The sequence below is a fragment of the Nicotiana tomentosiformis genome, chromosome 10 (assembly GCF_000390325.3).
Source record: "Nicotiana tomentosiformis chromosome 10, ASM39032v3, whole genome shotgun sequence".
Classification (NCBI taxonomy): domain Eukaryota; kingdom Viridiplantae; phylum Streptophyta; class Magnoliopsida; order Solanales; family Solanaceae; genus Nicotiana; species Nicotiana tomentosiformis.
In genome coordinates, this window is record NC_090821.1 from 76,496,641 (window position 1) to 76,515,402 (window position 18,762).

Here is an 18,762-nt window from a genome sequence, read left to right on the forward strand (position 1 = left end):
GACTGGCCTCCACCTCTAGGGGCCTGACCTCCAACTCTAATGGCCTGACTCCTACCTCTAGCTGGTTGAGCGGGCGGTGAAGCACCCGGTGCCAAAACAGTGGCACGAGAACCCTGATGCTGTGAGTTTCTCGATACACGAGGGCAAAATCTAGCAATGTGCCTCGGATCACCACAAGTATAACAGGACCTCGGCTGCTGTGACTGCTAACCCTGGAACTGACCCTGTTAACCTAAGTAACCACCTTGAAAACTCTGGAGCGGAGGTGCACTAATAGAAGCTGGTGGTGCATTGTAGACTAGCTGGTCGGAATAAGGCATACGAGGGCCACGGCCACCTGAAGCACTGTGGAATACCTGGAGTGCTGAATGAAATGGCCTGGAAGGATGGCCTCTACCAAAAGTACCCCTACCTCCAGACGAGGCACCGCTAAACCCACCGGAATGACGAGGCCTCTTGTCAGACCCCTGACCTCCCCCCTGTGCAAGAACCATCTTGACTCGCCTGGCGACATTGGCAGTCGTCTAAAAAGAAATCTCACTCCCGGTCTCCTTGGCCATCTGTAAATTGATAGGCTGAGCAAGTCTCTCAATAAACCTCCTCACCCCCTCTCTATCGGTAGGAAGCAGAAGAATAGCATGACAGGCCAGATCCACAAAACGAGTCTCATACTGAATGATAGACATACTGCCCTGCTGGAGACACTCGAACTGCCTGTGATAATCCTCTCTCAGTGTGACGGGAAGGAACTTCTCAAGAAATATCTGAGATAACTGGTCCTAAGTAAGAGCAGGCGACCCAGCTGGTCTGGTCAATACAAAATCCTTCCACCATCTTTTGGCGGAACCTATCATCTAAAACACAGTAAAATCGACCATATTGGTCTCAACTATCCCCATGTTCCGCAGAACCTCATGGCAGCGGTCAAGATAATCTTGTGGGTCCTCACAAGGTGCACCACTGAAGTGAACTGGAAAGATCTTGGTGAACTTGTCCAATCTCAATAAGCCCTCAGAAGACATAGCTGGCCCATCACCAGCATGTGCCACAACAACCGGCTGAACTACTCTGACTGGCTGAGCTGCTGGAGTCTGATACTGGGGAGCCATCTACTCCGGAGTGTGAGTAGCAGTAGTCTGTGCTCCTACTCTATCCTGAGAGACGGCTGGTGCCATGGAAAATGTAGCAGTCTGGGACACACTCTCCATAAGGCCCACTAAATAGACCAAAGCATCCTGAAGCACTGGGTGGCGATGAACCCCTCCGGGACCTGAGCAGGTCCAACATGCACAGTCTGGGCTGGAACCTCCTCATCAAACTCCACCTGAGGCTCCACTGCTAGTGCTACTGCTCGAGCTCTGGGCTGAGCTCTGCCCCTGCCTCGGCCTTTGGCACGACATCGGCCTCGACCTCTGCCCCTCGTAGGAGCTGCCACAGGGGACTCTGGTTGCTTCTCAGCTGAAGATGCAGTACATGTTCTCACCATCTGCGAGAGAATAAGAGTAGAAGGGTTTAATTAGCAATGAGAAAAAAAAATCCCACGATAGAGAAGAATAGAAGTGAAATTTGTTCCTAAATTTCATAGCCTCTGGAAGATAAGTACAGATGTCTCCGTACCGATCCTCCAGACTCTACTAAGCATGCTCGTGAATTGTGAGACCTAGGCAACCTAGTGCTCTAATACCAACTAGTCACGACCCAGAATTTCTACCTCCGGGACCATGATGGCACCTAATATTTCACTTGCTAGGCAAGCCAACGTTAGAGAACCGTTATGTCAATTGTTATTCAGTTTCAACAAATAAAGTCAATTAAGCCAAAATGAAACAAAACTGAGTGCGGAATAACACATATGCCCATAATATCTACTACAATCCGGATCTGGAGTCACAACTCACGAGCTTCTAAGATTTTCTACAAACAGAGTCTGAAAGAAATACAACTGTTTTGAACGAAAAGAAACAGTAAAATAGGGAAAATATAAGGGGACTCCAAGGTCTGCAGATACCAGCAGATCTACCTCAAGTCTCCAATGAGCAAATCCAAGCTGCTACGCCTCACGGACAGCTAGGGTCGGTACCAAAGTCTGTACAAGATGTACAGAGTGTAGTATGAGTACAACCGACCCCATGTACTCGTAAGTGTCGAGCCTAACCTCGACGAAGTAGTGACGAGGCTATGACAAGACACCCACATAATAAATATGTACAGATAATAGTATATGCGCAAGATAACAACAAATAAAAGCTAAACACGTACTATTGGGAGGGGGACATGCTAAAGGGGCACAAGATATAAGAGATATAGCGAAAATGATAACCAGAACAGTCAACATGCTTTTAACCAGTGAAAACAACTAAACACAATGAAGAAAATTGCACGACATCACCCTTCGTGCTTTTACTCTCACAATATGGCACGGCATCACCCTTCGTGCATTAACTCTCATAACATGGCACGACATCACCCTCCGTGCATTAACACTCACAATATGGCACGGCATCACCCTTCGTGCATTAACACTCACAATATGGAACGGCATGGCCCTTCGTGCATTAACACTCATAATATGGCACGGCATGACCCTTCGTGCTTTAACACTCACATACGGCACGGCATCACCCTTCGCGCATTAACACTCTCCCTTACCACATAACAATGAACAAGTAATAATAGGGAGATAGGATCAACAAGTACTAGCTTTACTTCAACAACGGTTCCACAATACCAATCTCAACTTGAAATCAATACTCAATTATCACAAAAGCCCATAAACACGATAAGAACGATCAATTTAACAAATAACTAGTCTAAGCATGGATAACATGATCAAAGTAAGCAATAATTGCAAGGAACAAGTCCCACTTGTATGCTTTAACACGACAACAACACATAAGTACTTGTCACCTCACATATACGTTGTACCCAACATCTAACCATGTAGAAAATAGACAAATAAGTCTTAATCCCTCAAGTCAAGGTTAACCACGATACTTACCTCGCTCCGAAGGTCCACTCAAAGCTCAATCATAGCTTTGCCTTTCAAACCAGCCTCTGAACCAATAGAATCTAGCAAATTACTAGCCAAACGACTCAAATTAAGCCTTAGGAACTACTCACGATTGCAAAGAATTCAATTTAGGTCATTATTGAAAAAGTCAACAAAAGTCAATTCCCGGGCCCGCTTGGTCAAAACCCGAAATTCAGATCAAAATCCGATTACCCATTCACCCCCGAGCCCGGTTGTGTAATTTGTTTCAAAATTCGACCTCAATTTGAGGTCTAAATTCTAATTTTATTAAAATCCCTAATTCTACCTAAACCCCCAATTTTCACCATGAAATACCAGATTTTAGGTTGAAATCTTATGAAATGTAATGAAAGATTGAAAGAAAATAGGTTAGAATCACTTACCAATGAATTGGGGAAGAAGGGTTCTTGAAAAAATCGCCTCTAGGTTTTTCTTGTTTTGAAAATTTGAAGAATGAGAGAAAATCCCGTCTAACTCATACTTGACCAGTCGCAGATTTCGCAATTGTGACCTAGGGTTCATAATTGGAAACCCCGCAAATGCGAGCTTTTCTTTGCAAATGCGAAGTCCCACATTTTCTGCTATCATCGCAATTGCGATGATTTGTTCGCAATTGCGAACAGTGGCCATTCCACAAATGCGATCATTTGATCGCAAATGCGATCACTGTCCCCCCAGTCCCACTTTGCAATTGCGAAGGATTGGTTGCAAATGCGAACCATGTGGTGCCCAGCTACTCTTCACAATTGCGAGGAAGCAGCTCGCAAATGCGAACCTGACATAGGTCGCAAATGCGAAGCCTGACCTTGCAATTGCGAGGTCCGAGGCCTGAACTAGAACTAAAGCACACCATCACTTTCCTAAGTCCAAAACCCACTCTGTAACCTATCTGAAACTCACCCGAGCCCTCGGGGCTCCAAACCAAATATGCACACAAGTCTAAAAACATCATACAAACTTGCTTGCACGATCAAATTGCCAAAACAACACCTAGAACTACGAATTGAGCATCAAATCAAAGGAAATTTTCAAGAAAACTCATGAACTTTTAATTTCACAACCGGACGTCTGAATCACGTCAAACTAACCCCTTTTCTCACCAAATTTGATAGACAAGTCATAAATATAGTATTGGACCTATACCGGATTTCAGAACCAAAATACGGACCCGATATCCAAAAAGTCAAATATTGGTCAAATATTTTAAAATCATTAAGCCTTTAACTTTCAAATTTCAATAAAGCGCGATAACTCGGGCTAGGGACTTCCGAATTCGATTTCGGGCATACGCCCAAGTTCCAAATAATGATATGGGCCTACGGGATCGTCAAAATATGAATTCGAGTTTGTTTTCTCAAAACATTGACCGAAGTCAACTCAAATAGATTTTAAGGCAAAAATTTTATATTTTCTCAGTTTTTATCATAAAAGCTTTCCGGAAAAACATCCGGACTACGCACACAAATCGAGAAAAGCTAGAATGAGATATTTAAGACTTCATAGCACAGAATTAGATTCTAAAATATAAGATGACCTATCGGGTCATCATAAGTATTAACTTGCTATAGTATAGGAAGCAGTATTAGCTGGCTATCTCTCACACACATAAGTATTAACTTGCTATTATATAAGAAGCAGTATTAACTTGCTGTTTCTCACACACATTAGTGTTAACTTATTATCTCAGTACACATATTCTGTTTAGAGTAAACATTACAAGGATATAGGAATTTAAGTAGTATTAACTTGCTTGTCTCACACATAGAAAATTACAGACTCCTGATGTATCGGCGGACTGGTTCACGAACTGCAAGATTATGAGGCAAATTTTCTCCATTTACACGGACTTTATCCAGAAAATTCACTTGGACAGACTTGAAGTTGTATCTCTATGGTAAAAGAGAGTAACAAGTATCAATTAGGAGGGAAAAAAAGTTTGGTCTATATCATAGGACATAGTTCTACAGAAATTGAGTAAAAACTCAAAATGGAACTTTGGAGTCGCAAAGAATGCAAAATAATACAAATATATTATTGATGGCAGTTTACCTTGACTTCCCACTAAAAATCAACAAAGGTGCAGTGTGGGGCCAATATTGTAACCTGATTTTCTTGTTTCATCTATTAAATCATAACTTGTAATGTTGATGTTAGGTAGGAAATGAAGCAACTGAACAAAAACAACATTCTATGGTAAGTTGACGGTAAACATAATTGTGTGCATTAATATAGTAAAGAATAGCAGAAGAAAAGTATTATTGGAGACATTTTGACAGCCCAAGATCGTTAACTAAAATAGAAAGATTCAACTAAAGAAGAAGAAGCTTGAAAGGAGAAGAGAGAATTTAGTTAGGAGAACTTGTTTAGGAAATAGAGCTTTCTTGATTTTGTCTTAGTTTCAAATGCCTAAGGCTACCCCTATTTATACTTCTCTAAGGATGGTTCTAGATAATATTCTAGAACATGTACAATGATGTTCTTCATAAAAACCTTTTCCCGAATAAAGTGATGTTCTACCTCAATGTGTTTAGTTCTTGCATGGAATACTAGATTGTTTGCAAGCTTGATGGTACTTTGATTATCTCCAAAGATCACAGCTGGCTTTGATATAGGTAGATGCAAGTCTTTGTAGTCATACACATTCTTGAGCAGTAAGAGTGGCTGCTTTATACTCTGCCTTCGTGGTTGACAAGGAAACTGATTCTTGCTTCTGGCTACACCAAGAAACACTTGTTCCACCACAGAGAAAAATATAGCCCGATGTAGATCTTCGATCATTCGAATCACCACCAAAATCAGCATCTGTATAACCAGCTAACACCAAATCATTCTTCTTCTGGAAGAACAAGCTCATATCTGATGTTGAGTTGATATATTTTAGAATCCTATTTGCAGCTTCTAAGTGAGGCTTTCTTGGCCTTTGCATAAATTTGTTGACATATCCCACCGAGAAGGCAATGCCTGGCCTTGTAATAGTCAAATACATGAGACTTCTAATAAGAGCTCGAAAAGGTTTGGGATCTGTAAGAAGTGAGCATTTGTCCCGCCTTAACCTTGTACTTATCTCAAGAGGAATAGAACATGTTTTGCTTTGCTTCAATCCAAACCTGTCAACAAGTTTTTTGGCATATCCTTCTTGAGTGACAAAGATCCCTTTGTTCATATTTGTAATCTCTAAGCTAAGCAAATAATGTAGCTCTCCCAACTTTTTGATGTCAAATCTTATGGAAAGCTCATCTTGAAGCCTAGCAACGTTATCTTCATTGTTTCCTATTATTATCATATCACCCAGGTACAAAAGAACAACCAATGCAAGTCTCCTTGTTTTTTAACAAATAATCTAGTATCTGAATGTGATGCATCATAGCCACAAAAATATAGATACTGAGCAATTTTTTCATATCATGCTCGTGGAGCTTGCTTGAGGCCATAAGGGGCCTTCTTAAGTTTGCAAACATAATCAGGATGTAAGTTAGAGACATACCCGGGTGGTTGCTCCATATAAATATCTTTGTCAAGCTCTCCATATAAGAAAGCATTCTTTACGTCAAGTTTCCATAACTTCCAACTATGCGAGGCTGCCAAGGCTAGCACAACTCGGACTGAGATCATCTTAGCCACTGGACTAAAGGTTTCTTCATAATCTTCGCCATAATTTTGAGAAAACCCTCGAGCAACCAACCTTTCTTTATATCTATCTATGATTCCATCTGCTCTTCTTTTGATTTGTAAACCCATTTACAAGAAATGGGTTGTATACCTTTCGGCATTGGTACAAGGCTCCAAGTTTGATTTTTTATCAGAGCCTCTATTTTATCATCCATAGAAATATCCCACTCTTTGACTCCTTAAGCTTATTCAAATGAGGAAGGTTTTTCATCATCAATTGGTCTTGCAAAGAAACTGGAATACGCACTGACAAAATTTTCATCTCTGAAGCGAGCTGGCTTGATAATAGTTCTTTTTGGCCTTCCCAAACCACATGAATCATCTTCTTGTTGTGTTTCATGTTGTTGAGGTCCAGGGCTCCCCCTTTCTCTTAACTCCTCGGCAGCTGCATCGTCTAGAGAAGCACCTGCAATATACAAGCTTGAAGATCCATTATTCAAGGTTTTTGAACTCGTTTCATCCAACGTAGCTCCATAATACAAAGACACTTCGTCGAATATGACATCCCTTGAGACAACAAAGAGATTAGTTTTAGGATCCATGCACTTCCATCCCTTTTTTCTTTCATCATATTCGACAAAGCTTCATTTCTTTGCCTTGGCATCCAACTTGCTCCATTGAAATTTGAAATGTGAACATAACAAATAGAGCCAAAAACCCTGAGGTGTTTAACGTTAGGCTTTTCTCCAAACATTAATTCATAGGGTAGACTTCATATTGTTAGGAGAAAACGGCATCATGTTAATCACATACACTGCACATTTCAAACCTTCAGCCCACAATGCTCTAGGTAAATTCTTTACATGAATCCAACTCCTACATGTCTCAGTTAAGTGTCAGATATTCCTTTCTGCCAATCCATTTTGTTGTGGCGTATCAGCACATGTGAGCTCTCTTTTAATGCCATGCTGATGACAAAATGAAAGAAATTCATTTGAAGTGAACTCACCGCCATTATCAGTTTGCAGCCGCCTTATTCTAGAAACTAGTTCGCCTTCAACTGTTTATTTGAACTCCACAAACTTATTGAAAACTTCTTACTAGTGCTTCACAAAATAAACCCAAGTGAATCTAGTAAAATCATCAATGAAAATTAGCATATAATAATAGCCTGAGAATGAAAGAGTTCTTGTTGACCCCATCAAGTCACTGTGAATAAGTTCTAGTGGGGCATTGCACTTTGAGAGGGATCTGTCAAATGGAAGAGGATGTGCCTTTCCATATTGACATCCTTCACAAACCTCGCCTCCACCAAAATTTATTAAGTTAGGTAATCTTTTTACTAGATTCAATTTTACCATGGCTTTTAATTTATCCATGCTAAGATGTCCAAGTCTAGCATGCCAAAGATGTGTGTTATCATTGCTACTCATCTTCTCAATATATGAATTAGAGGCAGATAAGACATATAAATTGTTAACTCTCTTACCTGAGTGAATGATATCTGCCTTGAGCACCTTGATAATTCGGAGGAGCTTCACATCACGTGAGCCAAATAGCAAATAGTTTCCGGCATCTATAGCATTTGCAACTGAAAATAGATTTTTCTTCATACCTGGAACATGAAAGATATTGTTGAGGGTGATAGCGTCTTTTTGCTTCTCGTTGATTACAACAATGCCTTCCTTCTCCACATTATGGACTGTATTATCTGCTGTAACAATGACATCGTATCCATTGTATTCACAAAATATGGAGAATTTGGATTGATCTCCAATGAGATGGTGCCCATATCCTGAATCCACTATCCAGTCTCTTTCAACATTTATGGAAGCAATGGCATTTGTTGCTCGAGTCTCTGCTGCGAAATACTTTCCCCAGTTTTCTTCTTTTTCTTCTTCTTCAGCAACTTTCTTGGTTTGAGCCATATTTCTCTCTTTGGCTTGATAATATCTTTTTATGTATCCAACTTTACCACAACGGTAACATTTTATTTGCTTCTTACCGTTATAGGACTCCCCGTTCTTTCCTGGCGAGCTTGAACCACTTGAAGATCGAGAGTTCAGGCTATCTCTTGATTTCTCTTTAAAATTCCTCTTATCGACAGCAAGAGCATTTCCTTCCCCTTCTTTGACAGATACACCAGCCATCTGTTTGGCTAGTAGCTCCTGTGATGACAATAGATTCTCAAATTCTTCCAAGGATGATTGTTGAACCCATTCTTGGATCGATGCAACGAAGGGAATATATTCTTACTTTAAGCCACGAATAATAATTCTTCTTATTCGTGCTTCAGAGATAGCCTCGTCCGGATTCAATAGAGAAATTTCGGAACATAGATTTTTAATCTTCAAGAAATACTCGGCGATAGAGAGATTACCTTGAGTGGTGTTAGACAATACATTCTCCAAAATTTGTAGCCATGTGCCATCCTTCTTGTTGAATAGTCGATCGAAGGTCCTCCATATTTCATAAGTTTATTTACACCTTATAATATGATCAAATAAATTAGGAGAGATACACCTCTTCAGGATAAACTCTGTCTTAGCATTAATCTGCTTCCACTTCTTGCGCGCATTGCTATTTTTTGGTGCATCGGCATGAGGACTTGTGTTACTCCCATTGACAACTTCCCACAAATCCTCACCAATAAGGTATGACTCCATTCAAGTCTTACATACCTTGTAGTTGGAATGGTTCAATAAATCCATCCCAGTCCATTAGCGCAACCACCCAAATCCATTTAGAGAACCAGTTGAATCAACCACGAACCCGACCTTGTAATTATATCTAGAATCCAACTATGGCTCTAATACCATGTAAAGAATAGCAGAATAAAGGTATTATTAGAGACCTTCTGCCAGCCCAAGATCGTTAACTAAAATTAGAAGATTCAACTAAAGAAGAGGAATCGTGAAAGGAGAAGAGAGAATTTAGTTAGGAGAACTTGTTTAGGAAATAAAGGCTTTCTTGATTTTGGCTTAGTTACAAATGCCTAAGGCCACCCCTATTTATACTTCTCTAAGGATGATTCTAGATAATATTCTAGAACATGTACGAGAAAAATCTAGTTAACCTTATCTTACATACAATACTCTAGAATATCTAGATGTGTCTAATAGATAACCTTATCTTCCCACAACATTCTAGAACATCTAGATGTGTCTACTAGATAAATATCAAGGATACTACACTAGGAAATTCTAGAAGTATCTTTGATATTTATCTAGAAGTATCCTTGACACAACTTTACACTAGGACATCAAGGATACTACACTAGGACGTATAATAATCAAGACCAAATTATCAATTGAGATCTACAAGAAAAATATGCCAAGAGACACTAGAAGTAGAGCATTAAAACTATACTTACTGCTTCACTTCATATCCCATGCAGTGTAACTACGAAGCACTTCTCATCAGAATCAAAGATTGCATAGCATCTGAGATAAGAGTAAAAGCTGAGCAAAAAGTATGGTAGCATAAAGTGGGCTAAGTTAACCAATGAAATTTCAAATTCCAAGGAAATGATAACAATGAGTGATGAAGGTTAAGTCTTTTAGCTCTTCTAAGGCGAAATAACTTACAAAGGGAACTTCACTGAGTACATAACTTTTCCTATGATTGCAACTTCCTTGTTAAAACTCTCAGATAAGAGATCCAAGTCCATTCTTTCTTATGAAGGTTTCACTGCATGAAAGCAATTTAGCTCAATTCATGAATAAATAGCTAATAACTTTCAACTAAATAACTATAATGAATGTACATCCATACAATTGACATCCATGAGTGATGATGTGGGGGAAGGCAACCTCGTTCCTCCACTCTTGCGCTTACTCATTTCCTTACTCTTGCCCTGAAAAACGAAATCAAATAATTCAGCTGCATCTTTTAATGATGCCATTAGAATCTAAATATTAATTCTTCTAGATTAATAACCTACTTGAAACCAAATGTCAATGTAGCTTGATTAATTAGCAGATGTAACAATTCAAAAGTGAAAAATCAGTTAATAGCCTTACTAAGGCATAGTCGTATATCAGATCAGGGTATATCTCCATTTCTTCATCTCGTATCTGAAATAGGATAGAAAATTACTGAAGTAGAAGTTGACGCAGAAACAAGCTGATAACGGTAGATGTGTTAATTAGAAAGTTGAAACTCAATGCTAGCTCGTATGCATTTAATGAGGCTTGAAGTTTAGTCAGATCCCATTCTCCATTATGAGAAAATGCAACAAACCCGGCACGTCCTAGAATATCCATAAAGAGGATTACATTGGTTTAGTTTGCATTTATATAGTGAGTAAAGTAGTAATACTAAACTATAGATCCCATGATCTCTTACACTAGGAAAATCCATCAAAGTCCTCCAGTTCGATAGCTTTTTAGCATGGTTTAAGCTTTCCTCAATATGTTCTATTGGACTTTGAGAATCTACAAAAAAGGTATAATAAGATGATTAGTACAGTAGCAACATCCACTCAGTAGAACTATACATTTTTGAAGCTCTCGTCTAAGATTCAAGATTCAAAAATGGATAAGAGCTCATGAATTACAATTGAATAAGAGGCTAGAGTATTAGGACAGAAATATATGAGCTCATGAATTACAACTGAATAAGAGGCTAGAGTATTAGGATAGAAACAACAAACTCCTTGTCACGCCCCGAACCTGGGCCTGGACATGACACGACACCCGGTGCCTGACTACATGTGACCGAGCGAATCAACTGGCTGGCTGAATCAACATTTATTATCATAACATACTGAATATGGAAGATAAACTAATACATGCTGATATACTAAAAGTCCGAATGATATTAATCGAAGTTCGAAAACATTAATATAAGTCTGAAATATATTTGTAGTCAACATTGCTTAACATAAAAAGCATGCGACGCTATCTAACTATTACTCTAGTTTATGAAGTCTGTAATGAAGTACTGAAAATATTGACTGTTTGTAAATACTGAAAGACTGTAAAGTAATGGTAATGCCCCGAAAGAACTGGGGCTCACCTGATAGCTGGTACGAGAATCCTAGCACTATAGATCGTCAACATGTAAATCATTACCTGTATTGTGAGATGCAGGCCCCGGACAAAATGAACGTCAGTACATTTGAATTACACTGGTATGTAAAGCAACTAAAAAAAAAGAACTATAAAATCTGAAACTGAAACTGAACTGATAACCGAACTGATAACTGATAACTGATAACTGAACTGAATAAAGGAAGTAAGAATATGAATACTCTCTTTTTTGAATGATGAACCACCTGTTTATTTGAATAAATAAATTGCAGCCTCGGGCCCAAAGATGCATAAAGCATAAACTGCGGCCTTAGGTCCAAACATGCATAAAGCATAAACTGTAGCCTCATGCCCAAATACAGGTATTCAACATTTAAGAATTTAAATTCAGGAACTAAAAATCATACTGCAATACGTGATGCTGAAATACTGAATCATACTGAGTTACATGATACTGGAATGCTGAATAGGACTAGATTGAGACATGTATTCATGAACTGATTATGAAAACTAAAACTTCAACTGTTTATGACGTGTTGAGTAATCTAGACTGAGATTCATGGGCATCAAACTCAAGTCTATATTGATTACGGACTGAGCTCACAATGTTCAGAATGAAAGTCATGAACGAGTTATGAAGCTAGAGAATAGAAGTTCTGCAACTATTCAAGAAACTAGGCTTAACTATATTTCTGAGGCAATTAGTAACGCTGTAAAAGAAACATAGTATAGGAAGAATCATTAACATTCCCAAACATAAAGAGTTAGCCTCACATACCTTAACTTCCTGCTCTTGAGCGTAATACAACGTTCGCCAACCCTTTCAACTATCAATACAAGTCAAAGGGATTCCATATTAGCAATAATACTCATGTTTTGGTCACTTAGGTATTTTATCAAACACCTTATGGGCGTAAAGTCTCATAGCCCTCATTAATGGTGTTTCTACTCCCAACAATCCATTCTCTTGCTCTTAGATAATTTAAAATCTCAAATTGCTATAATCAATATCATTCTTCCTCACCCATAAGATAAACAACACCCTTAACTAATAATCAACAACCCAAACCTATAACCGTTTATGATTTTTTATCAAACCCATCAACTCATATCTCATGAAATTAGAGTCTATAATCATTAATCCAATACTATAATAAATTAGAGGGTGAAGATATTACCTTTTGATGTTGAATCCACTTGAATTCGAGTTCTAAGGTTTATTTTCTCAACAATGATGTCCCAATCGAATATCTAATAATTTGGAGGGTTTACCCGTGTTAATAAGGTGTTACAGAATTGACATTAAGGCCAGGATGAATTTGAAAGAATACTATAGGCGAAGTGAGTTGTACTTGACATACTTGAACAATAAGATTCAGAAGCCTAAGGCCAGTTATACGTTTACTTTGGATGAGAGAAGAGAGATTTATGATTGGGTTAATAATTTGAGTATGCCTGATGGATATGCGTCAAGCTTATCTAGGTGTGTTGACATGAAAGAAGGGAAGTTGACGTCTATGAAAAGCCACAATTGTCACATTTTCATGAAATCTTTGATATCTATTGCATTCAATGATTTGCCTAATAGAATATGGAAGCCCATCATAGAGATATGCTTATATTTCAAGGAGTTGTGCTCTAGCACATTGAGGGCATAGAACCTAGCTTATATGGACAGTAACATTCACTTAACTTTAAACAAGTTGGCAAAAAATTTCCCGCTTGATTTTTTCGATGTCATGGAACATCTTCCAATTCACCTTGCGCAAGAAGCACGACTAGGAGGGCCAGTTCAATGTAGATGGATGTATCCCTTCGAGAGGTAATTATCTTTAATCGATTATCCTTACTTGTTTTAGTTAAATATTATTTTATCTTAAAATTATGATATGCAGGATGATTGACAAATGTAAGCGTATCGTGAAAAATAGATCAAGGATTGAGAGATCGATATGTGAGGCATATCTGGCTAGAGAAACTTCTTATTTCTGTTCATATTATTTTGAACATGATGTGCCATATTTAAGAAATAGACGTGATCAGCATGATGATAGAGGCAATACCGATCCATTGGCACCATTTTTTTCATATTCAATCAACCTGGAAAAGGCAGACCAAAACATAGTCCAACATGATTTTTGACTAATATGGAGCTAAAGTCAGCTACAACACATGTTCTATAAATATTTTTCGAGGTTCAACCTTATTATACGTAAGTGTACATTTATATTGTTGACTTACATTCAAGATCAATTATCAATCATTTTAACTAATAAAAGTTTCAAATCTGTCGGACAATTGATTTGTGGGTACATATGGGCATGAGCATGTTTATTCTAGGTTTGCATAATGGTTTAAACACTTTGTAAGTATTAGCGAAGTTTGTTTCAATGCAAATTATTATTAGTTGTACGTACCTTATAAATTCTAACTGTTATTAGGTTCGCTCTAGGTTCATAATCCAGATAATGCCATAAATGATCCATTTTCACGTGACATTGCTTGGGGACCTAACCCTAAAGTCAGAATGATGTCTAAGTACTCCGTCAATAAGTACAAGTTTCATATAGAAGAATGGTCCAAGGGTAAAAAACTAATAATAGTGGCATGTGTGTGAAAGGTGATAGTGATATTGATTATTATGGTGTGCTTCAAGAAATATTAGAACTCGAGTATAGTGTTGGTTGGCCGAAGAAAAAGTTAGTACTATTTCAGTGTCAGTGGTATGATCCAACACCTACTAGAGGTACAAAGGTACATCCTCTGTATAAAATAGTTGAAATAAAGCATACGTGGAGGTATAGACTCTATGACCCATTTATCATTGCACAAAATGTGAAACAAGTATATTACGCACCTTATCATTTATGCAAGAAGAAGGTTGTATGGCGGGTAGTGATAAAGTATGTGGGTAGAGTTGAGGTCGAGGACGCATTAGATGTAGCATACCAGAATGACATTTCAAGTGTTGAAGTAATGGTGGATGATGAACTAGCATGTGAATTGCATGATAGTGAAGGCCTTTATGAAGAATTTGATCCTTCAATCCTTAGATCAAATCAAAGTGAGTATGAGTAAGGAACGTCCATGGCAAACGAGGACGGAGATTCAAGTGATAAATATGAAGCAAGCGAGGATGAAGGATTATATAATGAAAATAAAAAAAAAGCGATGAGGATTGAGTTGTTTGTGTGTTTATGACTTATTTGATTTATTATGTTATTCCTTATGTTATTGTTTTGTTTTTGGTGTTTTTGTATGTTCTTCCTTAAATCGTATTAATATATAGAAGAATTGCTTTATATTATTATATGTTAATTTTTATTAATATATTTGTTTTACTTAAATAGCACAAATGTCTTCTACGGGTAAAGAACCAAAACAATCTAAGAAAAAAATACCTTGCCATCTACAAGTGACCACATTCCTTCACATATGCCTAGTATTAGTCCTCCTCCTAGTTTTCCTCGTCCTTCTCGGTCGAATTCAATACCACCTGAGTTTTTCAGAGCCCTCCCACCCCCTCCCGTCTAGCACATGACAATATTATTTCATGCTGACCAATGTTAATTCAGCCTCCACTACCATTAATTTTATGCCCACACCTTCTTTGCCACCTTTGAGTCATTGTGCCCCTGCTAGTCAGCATGATGGTTCGTCTTTTGTACCTCCATCATCGTCCACTCCATTATCATCTACTCCTAGTGTATCTAGACTGGATATTGGAGGCTTTCAGATAGCTGCATTCCCATCTACTAGTACTTCTTCGGTTGCTCCTTTATGAAGATAGTATACTGGTGGGACTGTAGAGTATGATCATTTGCATCGGTTGATTATCGTACCCCACCTGGACGGGTAAGTAATTTTTTATTTTTAATTGTTAGAATAAAGATCTACATAGATTTAACGAGTGTTTATTTTACATATAATGCAGATTTTTGCCATCCTTTCAGGCCACACATATGTTTGTGGAATCTATGAAGCCATGTTTCATAAGCCGTGGAATTCCTGGATATTGGAGGCTTTCACATAGTTGCATCCCCATATACTAGTACTTCTTCAGTTGCTCCTTTACGAAGACAGTATGCTGGTGGGACTGTAGAGTATGATCATTTGCATCGGTTGATTATCGTACCCCATGGGGACGGGTAAGTAATTTTTTATTTTTAATTGTTAGAATAAAGATCTACATAGATTTAACGAATATTTATTTTACATATAATGCAGATTTTTGCCATCCTTTCAGGCCACACATATGGTTGTGGAATCTATGAAGCCATTTTTCATGAGCCGTGAAATTCCTGGAGAGAGATACCATACCAGATCAAAGTAAATACAATATGGCTTCAATTTAAGGTACAGATAAATATAATTTATATAATATTTATTGCCGTTCGTCTAACTTTTATTTTAATTGCAGACTAAGTGTGTATGGCAGCCTCAGCATGAAATTAAGGTGAATGCTAATTTCGAGAAGAGAACTTAGAAAAGGATTAAAGATACTCATTTTGTTGCTTGAAAAGGTGGAGCAAGCCCGAATGGTTACGTCAAGATGTTTGGCTTCAACTATTGGAGAAGTAGAACACCAACGAATGAAAGCAAAAGAGTGAAAAATCTAAGGCAAACAGAGCATCCAGTAAGGGTGGATCGTTGCACACCGGAGGTTCAATTAATTTTGCGGCCCATCGATTGAGATTGGTAATTTATTTATAAAATTTTAATTAACTTTACTTATATGAGATTCAAGTAATAAACTCATATTTTTAATTTTGACACGAAAAGGCACATAGGGGAAACTGTCTTTGAGGAGACATATAATAATAATAATAATAATGATGATGATGATGATGATGAGGAGGATGAGGAGGAGGAGGAGGAGGAGCAGAAGAAGAAGAAGAAGGAGAAGCAGGAGAAGAAGAAGGAGTAGGAGAAGGAGAAGGAGAAGGAGAAGGAGAAGGAGAAGTTAAGATTAATTTATTTATATGATGTTTATCATCTATATTTCAGGAAGGGTATCAAAGAAGAATGGAGAAATGGCAACAACTTAGCCCGATTCTCAACCGACGCCTGAAGATATGACTTCGATATGGCCGGTGGAGTAAATAGAGGTATAGAATTTTTTTAGTAATATTCGTTTTAATATTATTTTGCACAAGTTGTATGTTTATTCCCTTGCTCATTTAACTGTATTTTTTTTTTATTTCTCATGAAAATAAATAAAGGTAGAGTCTACGAACATGGAACGCAGCCGTCGTCTAGTCATCCAGCCACATTATTTAGTGATGCTTCTACTTCACCGAAGAAATTGAGACTATGCGGACGCAAATCAATGAATTATCGCAACAATGGAACAATGCTCAAGAAATAATAAGTATGATACGGACATTCATGGAAAAACATGAAAACCAATGTACAATGAAAGAATCTAACAATAAGGAGACTGAAACCGATGAGGATCGGTAACAATTTAAAATGTGTAATAGGATATTTGGACTTGATTGGTTTTTACTTTGTTCGTTTTAGACTTGGTTGCATGTCATTTTGGTGGAAAGCTTCACATTTTGATGTGGTTTAATATAATTTACACTTGTTAAATGGTTTTGTTATGTTTAAATTAGTTTGATACTTGATGTTTTTGGCTCAATTGGTTGAGCATTTGTGATATTGGCTATTGTATATTGGTTGTTTGATTTGGCAGGGGGTGTAGCTTAAAATACAGCAGAATTCTGTTGTATTTTACCAAAATTTGTGATTGATTTCCTACCACTTTGGTCGGTAACTGGACTTGAAAATTCTTAGTTTTGCGACTGAAGTGGTCACAATATTTAATTATTTTTTAATTTCCGACCGATTCGGTCGAAACATTTGAATAAAATAATTATTAATTACTTAAAGTACCGATCAAATTGGTCGGAACATTATTTATTTATTTAATTTTTATTGTTAACTATGCGACAGAATCAATCGCAAAATTACCGACCAAAACGGTCGCAAACCTTAATTTTATTCGGTCAACTGCACATTTCCTTGTTGCGACCAAAACGGTCGGAAGGTTTCGACCGATTCAGTCGCAAATGTTTTACGACCATCTTTTTTCGACCGATTTAATAGTAAAAAATTTGACATTTTCTAGTAGTGTCACCTCAAGCTTAAATTACGGTACCTAAACCTCAACTACAATCATTCGAGATAGTATTACGTTAATCTAACAAATATATAGAATAACCCAAATTAATTTTTGCCGTAGAACACAAGGTTCAATAAAGACAACCCCAATATCAACTATTAGTGTATTTTAATGTCTACAATTGCTACAAGGGAAGAATGTTCATAATCCACCAACGGAAAAGAAAATTTAAGTACCAATGAAAAATTCCTTGGAATATCTTAGATATGTATCGTCTGGAGTACATAAAAAAAAAAATATGTAACAAGCTGAATAAGGACATAAGAATAAACTTATAGCAAGGATCGATTTTCACTGGAAAAAAGAGCGAAAATACAGAAAATTGAAGATAAAAGAGCTTAAGAGGAAAAGAGATAAGCGGAGTCTTCAAAAGTGGAGAAATTCTTCTTTTAGGTTTTTTATGAGGGTAATTTTGAATTAATAAAAGTTATAAGGGACAAATAAGTAATTTTGTTGGGCAAAACAAAATGGCTTTTAAGCTAAAAAAATGGAGAAGTTAGGGTCAGGGGTTTTGTTTATTTTTTAAAGCACTTTTTAACTTTTTAAGTAGCTTTTTCTTTTGCCAAACACTCCAAAAAGTGCTTAAAAGTCAATCCAAATGGGCTCAGCATTACTCATTACTGGTTGATCAAATTTGATAGATTCGCACTCGGAAATAAGTAAGTTCTGGTCCAGAAGGAATAATATCAACCATTTGACGTCCATTAGGCGCATCAGTCATGGTTATCTCCTATTTGTACAAATAGATTAGAAATGGTAAATGAGCTTCTATGATCATCTACTATAGAATTAAAAATGAAGATTTAATCCTTATCAACTTGATCTTGTTGCTTCTGGCAACAAATATGCACGAACCATTTCACGAAGTATGTGTCCAGACTAGGGGTGGCAAGTGGGTCGGG

General features: G+C 37.6%; 1 protein-coding gene across 1 annotated transcript; it reads right to left on the bottom strand.

Moving 5' to 3' along the window:
- Positions 1–1,216: 1,216 nt before the first annotated feature.
- On the bottom strand, positions 1,217–6,314 carry LOC138900420 (uncharacterized mitochondrial protein AtMg00810-like). The gene is made up of 2 exons (XM_070187165.1): positions 5,670–6,314; positions 1,217–1,486 (listed from the first exon to the last, which is right to left on the bottom strand). The coding sequence occupies exons 1-2, from the start codon at positions 6,312–6,314 to the stop codon at positions 1,217–1,219; spliced, it is 915 nt and encodes a 304-aa protein (XP_070043266.1).
- Positions 6,315–18,762: the final 12,448 nt, after the last annotated feature.